Source organism: Haliaeetus leucocephalus, unplaced genomic scaffold, assembly GCF_000737465.1.
Source record: "Haliaeetus leucocephalus isolate CR32 unplaced genomic scaffold, Haliaeetus_leucocephalus-4.0 Scaffold1, whole genome shotgun sequence".
Taxonomy (NCBI): domain Eukaryota; kingdom Metazoa; phylum Chordata; class Aves; order Accipitriformes; family Accipitridae; genus Haliaeetus; species Haliaeetus leucocephalus.
Window position 1 is genome coordinate 3,081,534 of NW_010972437.1, and position 21,671 is coordinate 3,103,204.

The following is a 21,671-nucleotide window of genomic DNA, read 5'->3' on the forward strand; positions in this document are numbered from 1 at the left end:
AGCTTGGCAAAAAACCTAGAAGAGAAACAGGCCTGGAAGAGAAACATTGCTCTTAGTTGTTACTGTTAAGACCAATTCAAGGGGTTTTCTTGTGGATTGGGACAAGATTCCTCCAGGCTGTGAGGTAACAAACCCTAAAATCTGCTTGATCTTTCAACAAGGAGTGTCTATTTCTTGCCGCGCCATGGCGATTTTTACTGAATTCCCCTGTGCCCATGGCTATGCAGACAGGCACCAGGCTGCTTCGCATATGATGCTGGCCTTTTAGACAGCATGGCTAAGAAGTGAAAAGCTGCTTTCCCCATCACCAATCATCCACCATTAAACATAAGAAAAATCAGGGAAAAAAGAAAGGAAATTGAATGGAAAACACATTCAACAACTGTCTTTTTCAGCAAAACATTCTAAAATCATAAACTACAGACTGGATGATTGTCTTCCTCTCATGCACTGCTTTGCCACAGACACCAGCTAGTAACAGCATATTCAGTTAACATTTCTGATATACTCTATCCAAAAGCTCAGAAGCTTTAGATTATGATGGTTAGACTCAAGCATTACTATCTCTTTCCTACAGTGCAGTATTTTAAAGGCCAAACATCATCATCACTTCACAGGAATTTCCATTCCTTTTCCTTCTTTTAATTACAATACAACTGATCAACTTTTGTTAACAGAAGCCTACTGTTCCAGTCTAAGAGCTTTTATTCCACATCTCGATCTTCAGGTGTGGAACGGGCAAATGAGGATGCTTGCACCCGGATCTAAAGATGCTAGTAAAACCCTTTACGGGGGGGGCGGGGGGGATGTATTTACAAAAGTACGCTTTTTTTCATATAGAAATGGTAATTAAGACTAGAAGGGTTTGTTTGTATAAGATAAGTAGAAAAACCAGAAGCACATTTTCTAGAAGAAAATTAGAGTAAGAAGAAATTAGAATTAGAAAAGCAGACTGGATCTCACACAGCTGAACATTTCTTCAGTGTGAAATGAATCCACAAGTTTTCCCTTCTTTCCGTTCTGCCACTCTTATTTTCACTGGCACTCAAGCTCAAAAGAGCCAAGGACACACTTGAGTTGCCAGAGCTGGTGGCACAAGCCAGCTCTCAAAGTCTGCACGCACACCTCGCATGCTGACTCTGCACAGGTACTTTCCAGCCAATGTCTCGTTTCTGCAGGTAGGAAACCTGTCGCACAGTTTGGAAAGCAGCCAAATGATAGGAATCATGGGGGTCAGGGATATGGGCCTCAGTCTAGACCCAGCCACAGCAGGTCAACTGTTTGAAGTGGGAAATTAAATAAATAAACGAATGATCAATTGCGCTCTTAAGTAACTCACCTCAATGTGGCCATTCAGTGCTGCGTGGTGCAATGCTGTCCGCCCGCCTCGGTCAGAGACGTTGACACTGCTCAGCATGGGGATGATGACTTCCGCACACTTCACTGCCTTGTTTGCAGCCGCCACGTGCAATGGGGTCTGCCAGTTCTTGTCCCGAGCATTGACATCAGCCGAGTGCTTAATCAATACTTGCACTGCTTCCTGCAACAGCAACACAGATATATCCATAACCAAGCAGTTCGAATAAATACATGGCCCACCTTCTTGACAGCTCGATCATATTACCTATGTATATTCCTTATGCATATCAGACATGGCCAGGAGGAGGGAAAGAGAACAACTTTTATCAAAATAACATCCCAGGCTAGGGAAATGGTATTGTTGATTCAACTGCTGGAGTACACGTCACCTTTGCTGTCATTTAGAGCAGTGTCCTCACAATCAAAATTTCCCAATTTGATTTTAGGATGTACAAAGCTGCCTATGCAGAGAGCCCAACCTGTTCAGTTGATTAACCCTCAGTACCCCAGTCATCATAACTGTGCTCTCATTGAGGAAATGAATGTGCTTATTTGAGCTCACAGTTACAGAAATTATTTACAAAATGAAAAGCACATAATTTTGGACAGTAAAATCATGGCAAATTAATGTAAGTTTTATTGATAAACAGGAAAAAGGAGAAAATAAAACAGAATACATGAAAACAAAATTTTAGCTTTGCAAAAACATGAGAATCATGGGCAAGGGTTGATGCTGGTGTCCCCAAGTTAAAATTAGCATTCCTTCCCTCCCTGAGGGCTAAGCATAGGCCAAGGGTCTTCACTGCAACATCCATTTTGTCAACCTAAGACCAAACAACATCTTTTAAAGTTAATTTTGTTGCTTAAAAGTGAATATTTCCCAGTGAGAAAATATACTGTTCTCTCTTGAGAGACTGTCTCGCTGGAGAATTCACAATCAGTTCTTTTCTGCTTCTACTCATGCATCTGCCATTAAGCAAGTGAGATGAAAAAAACAAGTATCTCACAAAATTACATTTTGTTTCTTCTTCCTTTTTTTCCCCACAAACAAACAAAATACAAAGGAGCCACTGGGACACAGTAGCATTCAAGTAGCCTTGTCTGCTAATTACAACTCACAGCTGGTAATTGGGAGGGAGAGCCCTAGTCCCACATAGTACCTTATTCTTTTTGCATAACTGAAGTTTCCTGGTAAGCCCAGCCAAAATTTTATTAATGAATATCAAACACATACAGTGTGTTTAAATAGCACTTTTGTATCTAGAATGGCCCAGAAGAGTGCCTGCAGTCTGTATCAACAGTACATCCATTACTAGGAGTTTTAGTTCTTTGTCCTCAACCGATCTCAGCAATTTCATTTTCTACAGCCATCTCACAAACTGTTCTCTGACAGATTTGTTCAGTTAGTGACATTGCATCTCTTACAGCACCAACAATGATATACCACTGTTGATGTCTCAACAGGATTTTGTTTTTTAAATTACAGGCCTACTGTTTTAAAAGTAATTTAAATGTAATTCACTGGAGACCTACCCAGCTCGGACATGAAGTCAGCAGGAAAATTCATGCACTTTGACTCTTAATGAAGGAAAGAAAAAGTTAAGGGAGAATTTTTAGAAGTAAATAGTAAGGACTGAAAAGTCTAAGCTAAAAATATTTAGACTTTTTAAAAAAAAACATTTACACATTTTTGTTTACATCTGCAAATCTGCTGCTCTATCAGATTTGGGATCAAAATGTTAAAATCCTTACGGAGAAGTTTTAATTTTATTGCTTTTGAGAGCATGAGCTATCCCTTTTTATTAACATAATTTTCTACACATACATGCAGTCCACAGCTATGGTGTAAGCCTCTGTATTCAGTGTCTCTAACTATCCCAAGTTATCATAGTGAAATCTCTTTACTTTTTCGAACTGTATAAGGCTGAAAGCTGACACATCCATTAACAATCCTGCACAGACACATGTGAGGGTCTTGATTTGTAAATAAACATTTAAATCCCTAAAGCCCGCTTGAAAAATCATTAAGACTTAAGCAAAAATGTGTTCATGCTTTTAATCAATCTATAAAAGGGTACAAGGAGACAGCTTCTGAATCCTATGAAAGCTTCATAGTAAAAGATTGATAGTAAAACTTAAAACTTGTAGGTGATCATTCTAAAAGCAACTGTGCTCACAGAAACTTCAAAAACCACACTGAATCCTACTGGTCAACTTCTGGACCATGAATTCACCTCCTACTATCAATGTGAACGATGAATTCACCTACTGCTATCTGCTACCATCACTATCAGTTTTGTCCTATTATACTGAAGCTGCCCATTTGTTAGCTTGTGTAATAAAGTAAAAGCAGCACTGAAAGCACCTCAAAATGCTGAATCTTGTTTCAAAAGTATTACCAAAAGTAGCAATTATCATATAAACAAAAAAGAAAAAAGACCAGGAGAAGAAAGCTATGTGTGTTTATAAAATATAGAGCAGACCATGAAAAGGCATCAAAGGCTGGTGCCTTCCCCTGCTGCCTCACTACTGCACCTGGGTACTCACTTTGAGGTACCAGAACTGCTGGCACAATGCAGACAGTTTCTCATTGTGCAGTTGGCCTTCAGCTAACAAAGAGTTAAAGATGAGACACAAACCCACAGAAAGACATACATTTTCTGTTAGGACTGTCACTGACAATAAAAATCACATACTCTGACGCATCCTAAAAAAGAAACCAAGCACACTGCAATTCCCACATCAGAAAGATTGAGGCTGTTTTTTAAGGTTTAAGCCTGACCTTTGTTTTCCAACATGGCTTTTTGTGTTTTGCCTCATTACAGCATTCATACTCTATCAGATATTCCTTTCAGAGGGTTTCAGCGGATGCCAGCAGCTGGGAAGCTCAGCCAGCAGCCAAACAATGCCCAAGTTCAGAAGCGAGCCCAGGATTCCTGCCTCCAGGCTTGGCAAGCACTGGGACTGTTACGGAGGTGATTCGAGTCCATCAGTCTCTGGAAGACAGCCACCCTCTGTCTCTTTCACAACCCCTCCCCTCATCCCCAGCAGCCAATTCAGTCTGCAGTTGGGCTCACTGTTAACTAAGTATTAGGAGGATAAAAGTATACAGGGAGGTCCAAAATGGAAAGCCAAGAATAATGGTGCAGTTGAAAACACAGTCATGCCTGAGCTGCATTCCTGATAGTTATTGCCGCTCCTTTTTGAGATAGCAATGGGAGAAGTACAACATGATGCCAGAAGATTTCTACTTGTCAGGGAGAAGAAATATGGGCTAACCCTCCATTATGCATGAATCAAATACATTAACAGAAAACCTAATGGATGCCTTGAAATGCAATTAACCAAAACAAACTATGTGGTAATACGTGTACACATCCACTCCCTTCTGGCACATACACAGTGTGCACACATCCATATGGATTTATTTATTCCTCTTTATTTCACCACTTGAAGATGGTGTGGCCACTGTAGACCACTGTGGACTCTATCCCACTTCAGTCCTCATCACCCACTCCAGCTGATGGTTGCTTAATATGACTTGCTACGGTAATGTAAAGCATTCTATAAGGTGAAAGTCAACCACATTAAGGCTCAAACGCAGCTATAACTAACTTGTAAAAGCTGGCTTTCAGTTGCAATGCTAAAGGCCCTGCACACAGAAAATGTTTTCCCTGTTTGCATCACTGTGCTACCTACTATGGCTCTCAATGCTTTGCTTTTTCCCCCAGCAGGTAGTTTACGTGCAAAAGCAGGGTAATCAAATCTTACTCACTTCACTTCTTGAAGCAACTGCTCGGTGGAGAGGAGTCAGCCACATATTGTCCTTGGCATTAACACGAGCGCCTGCAAGTAAACAGCAGAGGTTACATCCATGCCTTGGGTGCGACATTGAAAGCCTTGCCCAATGGTCTCCTAGTAACAAGAGCTGAGCCGTATGTGGTACTCCCAGCGCTCCCCACGACTCTCTTGGCACCCTGTTCACCTTGGAAATGCATTTCCAGATCCCAGATAGACAGGAGCTGAAGCATGATTTGGAAAGAAAGGAACGGGATAGGTCGGACTATTATCAGGAATAGCTTTGTTTACAGGACACAAAAGAAGCAAGATTTGTTGTAGGGGATTACATATGTATGTACATGTATGTCTATGTATATGCAGTTTTTTAGATCAGCTGATACAGTTGGGGAAAAAAAGCAACCCTTTGCTCAGAGCACTGCTGCTGTCTGCAGTCATAATGAAGGGAACAAGCGTGAACAACCATCTCCTTTCCAGCTCCATCAGAGAGACCACTAAAAGATGTAACCACTTCCCTGCTTCGCAAATCTTGCTGGGATCAAGAAAACAGGACTGGGAAATGCTCAGGTTAAGGAGGAAACTGGGCACTTGCTGCGTCAGCTTCTGTGGGCATTATTCAGCAAACATCAAAAGAGGGATGAAGGAGACTATCCGTTTGCCTTCCATGTGGTTCAGTGATAATGTGCGCTCCAACAATGACAGCTGCTCAAGAAGATGGGTTTGGGGTGGCTTGCCGGAATAAAGGATAAAGGAAGACTACTTAACAACTACAGCGGTGCTGGCTGACTGCAGACAAAAAAAAGGATCCTGTATATTTGTGTGATAAAACAGATTTGTTTGAAAGAAATATTAAAGCTGTTCACTGATGTGACACCCCAGAAAGGAAATCTAGTGAAAAGGACTAGAGAAACTAATTTTAAAAAGGGCTTAACCTGAAAATGTTGTACCTCTCAAGCCTGCAAGTAGCAGTACTACTCTGAGAAGACTAGCACATGCAGAAAAATTTTGGAGAAGCACAAGCATCATGCACATAGCCTGGATGAGCCTCTGAACTTCATGAACAAAGGGATTCTTAAGCTTCATTTTGCACCATAACTTAAGTGCATACAAAAGCCTGTAATTAATAAATCACGCTCTGAATCAGAAGTACTTTCCGAAAGCCATTTCTCAGGAATATTAAGGTGCTTGCCTCTGAATCACAGTGGTTACTGGGAATCGTGCTAGATAATCAGAGAAGACACAAGTTCTTTCATATTTCCACAAGTTGAAATGTAATTTTTTGGCTGCAAGAAAAAGAAAGCCACTTTCATAACTATTGCAACAATTAGAGGAAATACTCCGAACTCACCTCAGAACCTGGTACCTGGTGGTACAACCTGCCCTCTGGAAAAACACCCTTTAGAAAAGACAACAGTTTCAGAGATTTTTCTAATGAATCTGTCTAAGCAGGGAAGCTGTTAGCTTCTTTTGTCTTCAGGAGAAGGCCATTATGGTTGATACACATTAGCATCCTGCCCTTTGCCTACACTACCCGAGGCCCTAGAGACAGGCAACAACCTCCTCCACCATCAGGAAGCTGACAGACAGGACTCCAAGGCATCTTATCTTATACTGATTTGGCCTGGTAGAGGTCTTCGGGATGCAAATTGCCTAGATGAATTCCTAACGATTGCCACCAAATACCTCTTTTCGGGTTTAGAAATTTATTCTGTACTTGCCTTGGTTTTTTGCCTTATGTTCTCAACTAAGGTTTCTTTTGGTTTATTTCTACCCATTCACTAACTCCTACAAGCAGATGGTTGCAAATCAGAAAGGCTTATTTATGTGTGGAGTAGCAAAGCACGACAAACATACCATTCCTCAGTATTCAACAACTCCAGTAGCACTGGTGAATATGAAGATGATTAGAAAACCTAGGGAAGTGTGTCTGTCAGTAGCTATTCATGCCTTTCACTGACCCACATACCCTTTGAGAAACTGAAATAGTTGCCAAGAAAACAGCTACAGAAAATAACAAAAGCAAAACAATACCAGTAGAAATAAAATAATACACAGCATGCTATCAGCCTTTTCTTCCACAGCTGTTTTCCACATCCCTTTACCTCTTTGTGCTTTGGGGTTCTTTATGTGACAAAGTGAAATTGCTCTTACACTGCATCGACTGAGTATGTTTGTGATTTCTGTTTTTAAAAAGCTGCACAATTCAGCTGTTGTCTGTTGCAGGAGCCGCTGTTGTCCATTTACTGAGGTGCGCGTTTTCTGAAGAGATGTTGCAAAATGTTTCCCTCTGTACTGCCCATTTCCTTCACCAAAATTCAGCTTTTAGGTTCCCAGCAGTTCCTTGCAGGCAACAGTTAATGACAATGGGCTGTGTCCAAAAATCAGAAGCTTAAATTTTCAAGTCCATCCCACAACACTTCCTCAAAGTCACCCAGAAATTCAGTGTCCCTCTCTTCACTCTGGACCAAGTACCTTAACCATGTTTCAATGCACTTTCTGCAATACTCTGTGAATTAATCTGTGTATTTATAAGGACAAAGAGGGCTGATAACACACTCAATTGGTGTATATGGTGTCCTTCATAGTACAATCTTCCCTGAAAAGATAAGCTGCTTTAAAGATTTCCCTTAACATCCTTTCAGGTAGCCACAGCACCCACTCACACCCCCCCACCCCCACCCACCCCCATAAAATATCCACTAAAAAAAAAACCCTCCAGAGAAAAGCCTTTTCTTAGCTCTATCCTCCGCACTCTGCCCTCAGGAGAGCTCATACTCGTGGGCCTGAAGGAAAGGTTTGGCTGTTGGATTTGCTCTGTGAGGCTGAAGTAGACAACATAACATGTAATATTAGAGATAAAATCAACACAGGAAACTGTCTGCAATCCACTCTTCTTTAAGATGGCTGTTTTGTAATCTTTGCAATCTTTCACTCTCAAATTTTTCTGCCAAAAGCGGAAATAAATCTGAAATTGCCTCTGTTCTTTTGAGATCCGAAATAAACAACCCAACGCTGGCTTTCAGGAATAAAGTTAACATATCTTTATCCTAACCAAAGCACAATTTTCCATCCAGCGCATCTGCCAAATCCACAGGTCTCCAATAAATCTAGATTCTGCAGTCTAAATCTCTGAAATTAGGGATGGTCAACAGAGGAAGGAAACTCTACTCTTTAACCTATTAATGACATTATTAATATGCACCTTTCCAACTCCTGCTATGAGACACAGCAATAGACATACAACAATATAAGGGATGCCCCCCCACCTCACCTCCCAAACACAGACACACAATACAAAGCAAAGATCAGCATGAATAAAATATAACAACAGATAGATGGAACTGGGACCCACAACACGAGAGCAACACAACACCACCATGCTAGATGTGAACACCAGAACCGAACACCTGCATGGCAGCAACAGGAGGTTAGGCAGGATCTCCTCAGAAGCAAGTCCGAGTCACTTGCTAGGGAGGGAAATGGCCTGGGGATCCCACCAGGTGAGAGCACACAGGTCCTGGGTCACTCAAGGAGAGAGGAGATAGTCCTGGGACATCCTCCAAACTTTTACCCAAACGGGATACTCCTAATCTTGAAGGACAGGAGTCTCAAAGCCATGGGAAAGGCAGAGAGGAGGCTGCCTCTCCAACTCACCTATTCTTTAGCCTGCCATAAAAGAGAAAGCCCTGAATGAGCATTCAGGTCACACAGCGCCTTCCCCTGCTGCCTACACAACAGGGACAGCCCAGAACCTGCTATGCATGTGCCAGTCTCACTTCCATATCTGTGTGGCAGAACTTGCCAGGAACCCTTCCAAAGCATGCTGGGGTTTGTCCTTTTCCTCAGCTATTGTGCAATTTATGAAGGATGGATGTCAATATTGCGTGCGCACCCTCAGTGCATAAATTTCTTGCCAAGAAGCTCAGAGCTTTCTGAAAGAGTAAGGCATGGTAATATTGCCAAGATCACAAGCTCGTTGGTGAGGAACAAGGGGCAAGGGACTAAGCTCAAACATCATGCCCTCGGGCACCAGCTCAAAAGCCCTGGAGGGGGAAAGACACTGCCACAAATGAGAATGGAGCTTGTATCTGCCCAGACAGTTCTCCTTGCACATCCATGACTGTGTCATCATACAGAGCTTCATTTATGTGAGATGGTTACCCTGGTCCTTCTCCTTCTTGACACAAAGGAGGTGAAGGAGACGTGCTCAAAGCTCCCTGCTTTTGTGTAGCCTTGAAAAACAAAACCACACAGCACATTTCCCCAGTTTGAACCATATGCTTATGGATCAGACCTTTAAACTGGTGTAAATCTACCTAGTTCTGACACTTAATGGGCCAAGGTGATTCATACCAGTTGAGGGATCTGACACTTTCTCTCCTATATCAATTCCAAACAGACTCCAATTCAGTGGCTACCTAGAAAGCCATTTCTGGTCTGTCTCCAACCACCTGGGCAGAAGTTTTATTCATTAGACACTACATTTATTTGTGCTGCCACCAGTTCATGGGCCACAAATCTCTGAATGTGCATATTTCATTTAATTTCTCTCCTGAGCCCTGTACAAAATGCAATGGGTTGCTACTCCTAGATTCTACTCAAGCTGAGAACATTATTGTTTGACACCAACAGCAAGCATTTTTGTGCTTTCTCTCTGGGAAAACACCTCTGATTTTAAGTCAGACAACAAAGTCTTTCTGCTTTATGTAACCAAATTTTATGATCAGGTTAATCTTTTATGATACACTTTTACTAACGCAGTTTACTGAATGAAAAGGTGAAGCAAAGGGAAGATGCTGCTGTTGTCTTTAGAGTCTAGTTCACGGAGAGATCACAATAACAAAGAAGTGTATATAATAACTCATAAATCTGCCCCTCCAAACCTCATAAGCCTCCAAACCTGCTCTTGGATGCAAGTACTGATACTCATCATGAGTCATGATACTTCAGAGATTAAAGGACAATGAACACGTAGAATATGCAATAAAAGATTAATTTTGATTCATGCTGAGCTAGTTGGGAAAGATCCACATAGTTCCTACAGACTGAACCCCAGTGCAGTCCCACTGACACAAAGTCCAATTTTTAAAAGCCCACATTTTAAGTTTTTCATGCTCACTTGGATATATAAAAAAACCCCAAGATATATCACCTGCATTTTATGCTGTTGACCAGACAAACCCTATAGCCCATGGATGACATTTTGGCAGTGAGGTGCTGGAACTAAGTGTCCCAGAAGAACACTAGAAAGTCTCCTTCCCTCATTAAGAGCATGACAGAAAACAAGAGTATTCACCAGGACATTTTTTGATGCTACTGGGATTCAGGGGAGAAATGGGCAGAATGGCTTCACCTTTCTCTTTATGTGGGTATTGCCTGTGCTGTTACTTGCAAAACTTGGAAAGACATTGCTCCTGCAATCTTCTCAGACCACAATGAAATGACAGTATGTGACAAACAACACACACTGCAAGAACACATGCACAGATTAAGTTTATTAACTCTTACCTCCCAGTGAAGAAACTAATGTTTGCATTTAGCATATTGAAAACCCACCCAAGCATAACCTGTCAGCCAAGGAATGTTCATTTGAGTCATTCTGCTGGCATCAGGGTTAGAGCAGAAAGATACGATGTATGTCCAACTACTTACCCTCATTAAGCAATTAAGACAACTCAAAATGCCCCCCAAAATGTACAGAGGAAATTCACAGCTACAGCAAACTGAATTCCCATTTTCTGCCTTCTCCAGGTGTGGTTAGGCTGGTAATCCAAATAAATATGTTTGTGTGGTCTGCATGTGCCCATTAGCATCCTGATCTAACTTTGAAATTGGCTGGTACTCTAAGCAGGGGGCTGGATCAGGTAACCTCTAGAAATCCCTTCCAGCCTGAATTATTCTAGGATTCAAGGTTGGAAATTAGAAGGTGCCTTGCAATCACAGGACTGATAGTTCTGAAATAACTTTCTAAAAAAAATATGCAAGTCCTTTGAAGAAGCAGTCTAATAATTTGTGAAACCAATCATATAGCAAGGTTGCTTGCAGGGGGCAGACGTTTGTACCATAAGGTTCCTTTCAATCCCACATTCTTAAACCCCCATATGCTTTACCCTTACAGTTCTCCAGTTTAGAAAAACACTGCCTTTGAAATCTGCAAGCACATCCAGGAGTTTGCCATGAATTATGTGTACTTCTTGAGATATGTCTGCTTTATGCTTTGCTCTGACATATTTTGATCATGTTTTTTGTCACTACAACAGTTTGGAAATATTTTTAAATTTTTTTTGTTTAGATACATCTTACTGCACAGCTTCTATTCCCCAAATCAACTTCCCAACTCTTAGTATCATGTTTCTAATGTAAATACCACTTACAATTCATTTAAACTCATTCATAACTTTCTTGCTATTATTCCATAATAATTTTTGCTTAACAGGAATTCTTGGCTTGTACTCCAGGACGTGAGCCTGCATTCCAAATATGTACTTCAGTAAGTTTCTGAATCCACAAATACTGTCAGCTTGAATGCTTTAGAAGTTTTCAAAAACTAGTTGTTTTGTTTATTAATTCAGCTCAGTTACAGTGCATGTTTTATAACTGTATCACCAAATTTAAATATATTTTCTAAGCTTGCGACAACTGCAACCAGCTCTGTGAAACTCAGAAATAGGCACTGCTCAAAGCTTACTCATATATGCTTTGCTGGGTATTCCTTGTAGCTTTAAAATTAGCTAAATTACCAGTTAATAACAGTGAGGGACACTACCTTACCTGACAAAATGAGAAGCTCGATGATGTCTGCATCCCCCAGGAATGATGCAACGTGAAGAGGAGTTCGTTTCTCAGCATCCTACAAAACCGTAGATTTAAACTTGGTCAATAACTGTAAGCATTAGTGTTAAAGAGTAATGGATTTGTATATAGTGCTTATTTTTCTGTGTGTATTTCTGTTTATAATTAGAAATGCAATCTCAACCAGTGAAAGGTCTGAACAACACACTTCCTCCCAATAATCCTCAACTTTTTTATCACTTTGTTCCACCAGACCTTGCAGAGACACTGTCTTTACTCTGATATCCTGTTTAGAGGTAGATCAAATCAAATCCAATCTAAAATGAGGAAAGACGTCTTCCTTGGGTCTCTTTTGGAAACATTTTCCACTCTAAGTGTTGCAGCGACGTAATTCAGATGCTTCTGGACATCAGACTTTGTAGTGCAGTTTGCATCAACAATATAACACCAGACTCTTCAGAAGGGTGTCTCTGGAGAATGGTTTGGAACCACACACAAGGACAAGATGCAGTCCTCTTAGTCTACAAAGGTTCTCCTACACCATTTAGTCTGCCTGTCTACAGCAGCCCAAAATGGGCTTGTACACCTTGATCAACCTTTAAACACCAGTAAAGAAAATATTACCCATCAGGTCTGTGTCTTTAAACTTAGAAGAATTGCTAATAATCATATACACAACTTCCGGAACACATCTACTTTTATTTGATTTCTGTAATTTTCAGCCTTAGGGAGTCACACTTTAGGACTTTCTTTTCTAACTTCAAGGGGTGTAACATACAGTGTTTAAAAAAACCCCTTTCTTTTATTGCTTTATTCAGATGATTCCAGAACATAAGCCTTTAAAAGAAGCTGCTAAACATTGTAATATGGGCGACAAAAATCACAAGAAATGTTAATACTGCTTATCCTGCTATTCAACCCCTGTTTCCAGTCCTAAATGTATCTCATTTTGGTTTCTTAACTGCTAATACAAAAGAAGTTTTAAAAGACTTATCAATCAAACTTATCAAATTACAACCTACCAGCATTAAATACTGTAAGCTGGTAACAGATTCAACACTTCCTGCAAATGATACGAACACAGAAATCCTACCAGTATTAACACTCTCTCCCTGAAACATATCTCTGAGCCTGTCAAATAAAATGTCACTTTTAACACGCCCAAGAGATCATCAACCGCAAGCTATTTTGGACTGTCTTCAAAGTATGCTATAAATGTGGACAAATCAGTGCAGCAAAACCATTTGTCATGTGAATGCTGAAAATTGTTTTTCAGCACTGCAAGGCACAGAGCCACTGGTCACCAGAATAAGTTATGTTTAATCTTTATATTTGTATGTTTTTTCAAACATATATTATGGATGTAGTCCTCAAACTCTGCTGCAGTGGACTTAGATCTTACATATTGGGCATGCATATAAAACACTCAAAAGACAGATTATGTGACACCCTGGTTGTCACAGGTCAGCAGGAAAGATATCGTACAGAACTTCACCTCCTCACATGGTAGGCAAATTAAAACAATATTAAGCAGTGTCCATCCAGCAGTGTCTGCTCAGGAACTGAAATCACAAGCTGGATTCTCTCATACGCTCAGTTCCTAAGATACAACCCACCATGGACTAGCTTTTACAGGCTACATGAATGCATACGAGACCTTTCGTAAGTATTGCTTCATATTACCTATCCCAAGGCTATCCATGGCAAACAATACGCTAAGACTGATCAAACATTTGTACAAAAATAGAATCATTTTTATTTATTTTTTTAGCATGTTCATTTTAATGCATGAATCTCTCTTTAGCACAATGTAGTATTTGTAATAGCTATTGTACCTGTCAGGGATAAATTTTGCGGCAGTTTCTTGTAACACAGCCAAGTTTGGCAACAGAACAGAGTACTTTGAAGTTGAATGCTAACGATACAAGACCAAGCAATATTCTATATCAAGGAACCAAGGCTATTCAGTGCTTTATTGATTATAAGCAATATTTTATACCAAACTAATAGAGGGAGAAAAGGACATGAAATAGAAAAGTAGAATTTTCATCCTTCTGTAACAGGAATAACTCTCTAAGTATTCTCAGCTTTCACTTTTTAAAATCAATGCAAAATCCTGTCAAATTAAATGAGAATCAAGTCTTCAGAGAAAGATGGGTTTAGTCACGCAACTAAATTTAAGCTTAATTTTTCCAAAAGGAAAAAACCCTAAAATTTCTCCGTTTATCACAAGCAGGCACAAATCAGAGTTCACCCTCACATGAATTAGCAGATGACAAAACCCAATGTGTGGTATAGAAAATTAAAAACACACAAAAATGTCCTACAGGCAACGTTTTCGGGAGTTTGGCGGGGAGAAGTCCGCACACACCGCCTGCAGCTGAGCATGCAGTTGAGCAACTCAATGGAGGAACATCCTCAAGTTCCTGTTCATGCTCTGTGCGAGGCTGACACAGAAACAGAGGAACAGGGGCATCTGCCTATCTGTCCAGCCACGCTCCTCACGTCCTCCTCAAAGCTGTGTACCCCTTCAGCAAGACTTAAACAGCTCACTGGCTTTGCATCTGGCCCATGCACTAACATCTATTCAGCTACAGATGTCCCTGTGGCATGGTGGTATTAAAAGGAGTACAAATAAGTAAATCAATAATGATCTAAAGACTGAAGGCCACAAACAGAGAGAGAGGAATAAAAAGAAAATTCATCACTTCAGGAAAAGGTCTGGCAGTATCCCAAACCTGAACATACGTTATCAAGGCAAGGAAAGGAGGTGAGGGGAAGAAAACAATAACAGGATTACAAATAGCATTAAGACAAATAATCAGACCTGCTTCAAGTGCAATTCTCAAAGGAACAAAAGGTCTGTAAGAGACAGTAGATAAGCTAAACAATGGCTAGAAAATCATGCTGAGACAAGATAAACACTCCCCAAAACTGTACTAGTGACTTATATTAGTTCACAGAAAAGATGATGCTGCACGTTAACATTATCGGCATACATTATTCTATTTTTTTAAGTACAAATAAAGGAAATTAAGAATTTAACAAAGAGGCAATCGAGAACAGAAGGCCTCAAGAAGAAAAACACTCAACACATGCTTAAACTGTTCAAGTGATCACAGTGACACTGATAAGGCCCTTCACAGGCTTAAACTTAGGCTAGTCTGTAAGTACTTTATTGGATCAGAGCCCCAGAGTACATAAAGATTAGCAGAACGGTGGCTTGGATGAATCATATCAGCATATGTAAAATATTCAGGCACATTAAGAAAAAGGCCAACAGCCTCTCCTCAACACAGCCCACATCTCAAAGGAGATAACAGATTTGAGTTTTTTTATCAGCTGCAGCTGTTCAGATCAGAAGATGTTTGGGACAGAGTTATCTACTATTAAAATATAAGTGCAACTGCTACAGGAAATAAATGCCTGTATCCTCTTTATGTCACCAAACTGCCTGAGCAGCCAACAGGAATAGCTCAGCACAGAAGGAAGCACCACAGAAACTGAGTTAATGAAGTTTAATTAGTAAGAAGCATTTGGATTCCCACCGCCTTCAAGCAGCCAGCAATCTGCCTGGGTGGCAGAATAAACTAAACTATATTAGTGGCACATGAATGGCTACAACTTCCATTGATACAAGGCTAACCAAAACAATAACAGAAACAAACCTCCTGCTCATCAACTCCATTTACTGTTGTTACATCTGAGCACACTTTATTTAAATAGCACAAAGCAGCTGGTACCCTTAAAAAACCCAAACATTCAGATAAAACTTGACTTCAGGAAAATTAAATATTGGGAACTGCTTAGGAACTACTGAAGAGGCTAAAAGCAAATGAGCAGCTACTTCTTGGGCTATTTACAACCATTCAGAGCCAAAAGCTGATGCTGTACAAAGAAAATCTTTGCCGTTTCAGGATTTCCTCCCTCTCACAGATTCTTTTAATAAAGCCTGTAATTCACAAAGCAAATCGAAATGCTTAACTGTGAGCACCAGCTGGGAGGTGAAAGTCAAGCTGTGTAACTTATGCCTGGTGCTTTCTTCTGCTATTGCCAAGCACAAAAATTACCGTCTGAAAATGCAGATCCTGGTTCCAGCACCTCTGATCCCTGCAGTCTTCAGTTTAGCCTCAGAAACAAAGATATTTCTGGATGGAGTCTTTAATTGCCAAGTGCCCATGAGGTGGAGGAAGAGGCAAATACTTTGATCTTCTAGAGACAAGAAAAATTATCTTCCCCCCCCCGTCTAACAATCTCCTTCCACGAGGCAGACAGCAGCTTTCCTGCTAGAAAAAGGTAACTTTGGAAATCAATTACTAATCCTAGATTGAGACTGTAGAAACTGTTATCCTAATTAAAGGAAATATTTTAATGTTTATAGCAGTGAGTTTCCAATGTAAGGCTTAGAAGCTAAATAACTCCTCCATTTTTACAAATGCAATATTGATTTGGGGGGCGTTGATGGCGTGGGAGCATACATCACTTGTGAGTTGATGGGAAAAGCAGATTTAAAAAATTCAGGTATTTCAGGCTGAAGTTGCTGCCTTTGGAGAAAATAAAGCTGCTACAGCCAAACTCTGCCATGAGCTTTTAATGGCCTGTACATCCTTAACTGACTCAAACATTTTGAGGGCAACAATAACATGAATCACCAGCACAGATATATATAGAGAGATATATATAGATATATATATAACTTAGTACCCACTAGTATACTAGCACGCTGTACAAAGCAACTCCCAATATTTCAGACTCCCAGTAAAATCCAGCAGAATCTTCTTCACAGTTCAAACATCTTCTTTATAAAATATAAAAAATTCTATTTATTTTCAAAAAGAAAAAACATTTATTCTAAACAGAAGTCATGCTGGTTGCCTTGCATCACAAACATCAACGCAATTTTAGTATTCGGTCTCCTTACATTCCTGAGAATTGTTCATGATTTCCTTCTGCAGAAAAAAAAAATATTCTCCAGCACTTCCCACTTAAATTAATAGCATATCAAACAGCGCTACTAGAGGCTAAATACCCACTCACACCTATTACCTAGCACCAAACTGTCCTACTGTGTCAAAGCAGAAGCTTTCCAAGGTTCCTGAATAAATCCTCCAAAAGACTTTCCAGCACAGCAGAACTACATGTAGAAGAGGAGCGTTTACTTCCAGGATAGCTTTATTCTCCTGCGAGGCTCCATAGTGCCAAAAAGAAAATCATCATTCATTCCTTGGATGAGAGCACAGACGAGGGTCTGGTTCCCAAGATGACTGAAATACCACATTATGGTCTCTCTCAGTCCCAAGTCAAACATGTCACTCCAAACTGAACGGCAAGCTGTTTTTCACATTAGCTGCCCCAAGTGTGCAAAGCCTTTCAGACTCACAATCCTAAAAGTGTGCGCATTTGTAACCTCAAGCACCCATACCACCTCAAAAAGCATGCTTGGCACTATTACAGAAATATAGATAACTTTTGTGTGTGTATGAAGACCTGGATAAAGCCTGAATCCTCCTAACAAAGGCAGTCTTGCAAAGCTATGCCTTACAAAGTAGGATAACGAGAAAAAGAAGTAATAAACAGCATACATCCATGTCTCTCCATAAGAACTTTCTTCTTGCCTTCCTTATCTCGTAATAAACCACCCTCTGAAAACATGCTGCTGCCTGTAAGGCCTTGCAATCTCTGCTGGTGCCACTGCCCCTTCCCGTGCAGAACTGCTCCGCAGCGATGAACAGGCAGGCGATGCCCCGGGTTACGACACCTCGACATGGCTCCCACCCACCCCCTGCCTGGCCCATCAGGAGTTACTGCAGCTCACCTAGATCGGCTGGCTCTGCAGCTCTGCTTTAATGAAAACAAGCCAAATTCAGCTAAATCATTACCTCCTCCTAACCCACCTCGTTTTGGTGGAAGTGGGTGGGGGAGCATTTGCACAAGCAGCTCTTGACACCAATGAGCACTGAGAAGGAGCAGCTTCTCCAGTTGGCAGAGGGTTGAGCAAAGAGGCTACGTGGATCAAGCGGAGAAGGCGGTATCAGCACTTATGCCCCAACATCAGAAATAGGAGCAACTAAGTTATGGGAAAGCAGATGTTGCCTTCAACAGTCTCACTGCTGGGGTGAGGGGGCATATTATTTATTTTCCCAAAAATATGAATGAAATAGAAGACATTCTGGGGAATTAACTTTTGTTTTTTAGGGGTTTATCCAAGAGAAAAAGCCAGATTGGGGAATAAAGAGGAAAAACAGAGGGAAAGAAATGTCCGATTTGGCTTGCAAGCATCTCGTCAGTTATAGGGAAGAATACTGGAAGGTTATTTTGCCCTTTTTGTTTGACTTTGAATATTTTTAAGAGAAACTAAACTAGAAGACTGAGATGAAAATGGAAATTTTACAGGAAGGTTTTTGGCTTAGTAGAAAATCATGACATTGCATGCAAGAACTGGACTTTGCATATGTAGGGTATTACACAGCTGCATATTATTATGAATCCCAGCTAACCACCGGATCCAGAATAATCTCTAGATGAGCTCAAGGCTCTGCACCATTCCATCATGCTCTTCTCAAAATAAAAAATCACCCCAAATTATCCCCTATGTGCTATGTGCTACACACACATAGCACGATCACCCTGATATTTCTAAATGTACCAAGAAGCAAGTGTAGAGGATGTCTGCCTGAAACTAATGTGGTGGTCTGGATGGTCCAAACCCATATCCCAAACACCCTGGGAAAACAGGCTGCTGAACATTGCCCACAGGCAGACCACATTTCCCATGGAAATAGCACATGTTCAGTACTCAGTGGTAGGGAATCGCACACCACCAGCCAAGCATAATGCTGTCCATGCCCTCAGGGTGCAGAAGTAGCACCATGTTCCCCCAAAGCATAGCTAGGGACTGGAGAGGTCAAAGCGGCCATTACAGTGGCAGAATGAACTAAAACCACCCTTCTAAGCCAAACAGTTACAGCTTTCACTTTGCTGCAAAATAGAAGTCACAATTATAGCAGCATCCAGAATGTAGCCATTTCCATCAACATACACTTCCCAGCTTGGAAAGATATTAACTATTTTATCAGACAAAAAAAAAAAGTAACCTACTAAACTTCTGATTTGCTCTAAACTCTTTCCTCTGAGATTAATTTTCTCTTAGGAAGTATGCATATATATCACTAATTTTGCATAGTGCTTTTTTCTTCTTTCTCAATACCTCTCTTGCTGCAGATTCCAAAAAACAATTTTTAAAACTTCAGAAATCCCCAAAGCTTGCTGCAAAAACAGAGTTTTATTTTGTTTCACTGTCCTACCTATATTTGAACTCGTCCAATATTAACACAGCTAACCAAAATGATCAACAAAGGACAAACCACTGCCAAACAGTGTCAGAGTTTCCTCTCACGTGAGCAACCAAGCACTAGAGAAACACTAACATGGAAGTAATTAAAAACATCCTTAAAATAGAAACATAAGCACGCAGCGCAAATTGCCAGGTCACAGCACAAGGGGGGAAAATGCTATCTTTTGATCTTTCTTATTTTAAGCATTTGACACTTATCTGCAATGACCATCCAGAACACAATCTTCAGAATTCATGTTGGCCAGTATTCTTCTAATTACTCCAAAGAATAGCTTTGGGTTTTGCTCCTGACAAAACAGCTGTTCAGGCAAAGCATTCTTGGATGGACTTTTAGCATCTTAAACAGGATTCTGGGCAAGACTATTCAAGTTCAATGACTTTTTCTAGTAAGTACTATGGTACTCATCTACAAAATACATATTCTTCATTTAATATCGCACCTGACAGTTGAGAGCATCTCCCTAGCAACCATGACTACCACACTTGCAGCCAAAGGGTACAACAACATTTGAGAAGCCTACAATAATGTTGTACATGAAATGCTATTTTGAAAAACCAACATGAAATACAGAGGAAATTTTAGGACTACCTTGTTAATCTAGGTTGGGGTTTTGGTTTTGGTTGGTCGCTTTTGGGTTTTTTCCTTTATTTAAGGGAAAGCAGGGAAAACAAATAAGGAGGAAACTCAAGGGAGATGATGCTTTAAGAAAGCACTTTTAGGAACTTTTTTCAAGAAAACAACCAGGTACTGATAATCATAGGGAAAGCCTAACTTCAAGGTCGTCTTTGATCAGATTCCCCATTTAAAACAGCAGCAAGTCTTCGCTTCCACTTGACAGCAAATGGAGTGGAGCCCCAGTTAACCAGACCTGTAGGATCACTTCTCCAATTCCCTTCTGCAGCTCTGAACCAGATGGTTGGATGACACTGCCTGCAAAAGCTGCAGTGCCAGGACTACACCAGACAAACTGCTGGAGTTAGCTATGAATAAACTGATGACTTTATGTCAGAAAAAGACAAGAAAAGGAAGGTTGATTCAAAAGTCCAGGAAACACTGGGAAATCACCATTCTGCTTCTGCTTTATATTCTCACCGCTTCCAGAGGCTGCAGATTGTAGTCAGGACTGGCAGCGTTCATTTCTAGCTGTACGGATTTAAGTTAAAATCGAAGGGGGGGGGAACAACCTAACTTCTGCAAAAAGGCCAAGTTCAAATGGAGATTTTTTTTTTTTCCACTGCCAAAACACTAAACTACTGCTTGTTTACATTGCTTACCGTTGTTCTGGCTGGAATAAGCCAATCTGCAGAACAGTAATTCCTTTGTGGGCAAATTGTGGCCAAGATACTGCTTCTTTACTCTCACTGCTGAGACCTATAGCGAAGTTTTATTTCAAGTACAGTCAAATGCTGAATAACAGCTCCTGATCTGCAAAGACTCTTCATAAAAGGAAACTCTACAGAGAGTAAAAATATGCAGCTTTCAGCTGTTTTCATTCATTTTCTCAGTAAGAGAGGAAACAATGTCCCTGACTGACCTGCACATTTGGAATAATTACCATACACTTAGAAAATTTAAAGTCACCTGCTGGAGATAATTGTATTTCAGACTACTAATTAGGATTCCACTGAAGCCCCAAATCTCTAACTTCCAAATAATTTCCATTCTGTTATGTGTTAATTACTAAGGACATGATTAATACTGTCAATGCAACAGTTCATAAGCACAGTGCTTAAGTATCACAGGTACATAACATGCCAAGTCACATACCAAGGCGTTGACATCCTCAGTTTTGTAGATCAACATCCGTATCTCTTCTGGATCGCCACTGAAAATCGCTTGGACCAGTGGTGGCTGAAAAAATAAAACAGAAGCAGCAGCATTACAGGTTTGTTTGTTTTCTGTTTAAAAGGAGAGCTTATTATTCCTGCTAACATTTGCTAATGCTGCCCACAGACGTTGTATGACCCCAGTAACAAATCACCAAGCGTATCTCATCAGTAAGAACTATCAGTTTGCTTGAGGATAAACTGAAATCATGAGTATGTTTGTACATATAATGACCATGTGTGTGCACAAACAGGGACCCCCATTAGAATGGCAACTTTTGTCAACAGCAGGCAATTAGCCCAGATGTTCTCCTTGGCATGTAAGGGGAAAACTAATTACATCAGATACTGCTGCGTGCTTGCTGTTGGCACAGAATAATGGTCATGCAATACACATTTAGAAACAGAACATTATGCAGATAATGAATTTCTGGGCAATTACTAAACATCTTGTATCTTTTTACTGAATAAATATGCAATGAGCACAGTTAATTTTAACCACCCAAGAAGCTAAATAATTATCTTATTGTTTCACGTCTGT

The 21,671-nt window shown here is 40.4% G+C and overlaps 1 protein-coding gene across 1 annotated transcript in view; it reads right to left on the reverse strand.

Moving 5' to 3' along the window:
• ANKRD44 (ankyrin repeat domain 44) overlaps window positions 1–21,150 on the reverse strand; it is a 77,243-nt gene extending 56,093 nt beyond the window's left edge. Inside the window, exons 1-4 of the mRNA XM_010564202.1 lie at window positions 21,072–21,150; window positions 11,929–12,007; window positions 5,135–5,205; window positions 1,340–1,540 (exon numbers count right to left, since the gene is read on the reverse strand). Of these exons, the coding sequence (XP_010562504.1) occupies window positions 1,340–1,540; window positions 5,135–5,205; window positions 11,929–12,007; window positions 21,072–21,107 (387 nt within the window). The 5' untranslated portion in view covers window positions 21,108–21,150. The remainder of the gene's footprint in view (window positions 1–1,339; window positions 1,541–5,134; window positions 5,206–11,928; window positions 12,008–21,071) is intronic.
• Window positions 21,151–21,671: the final 521 nt, after the last annotated feature.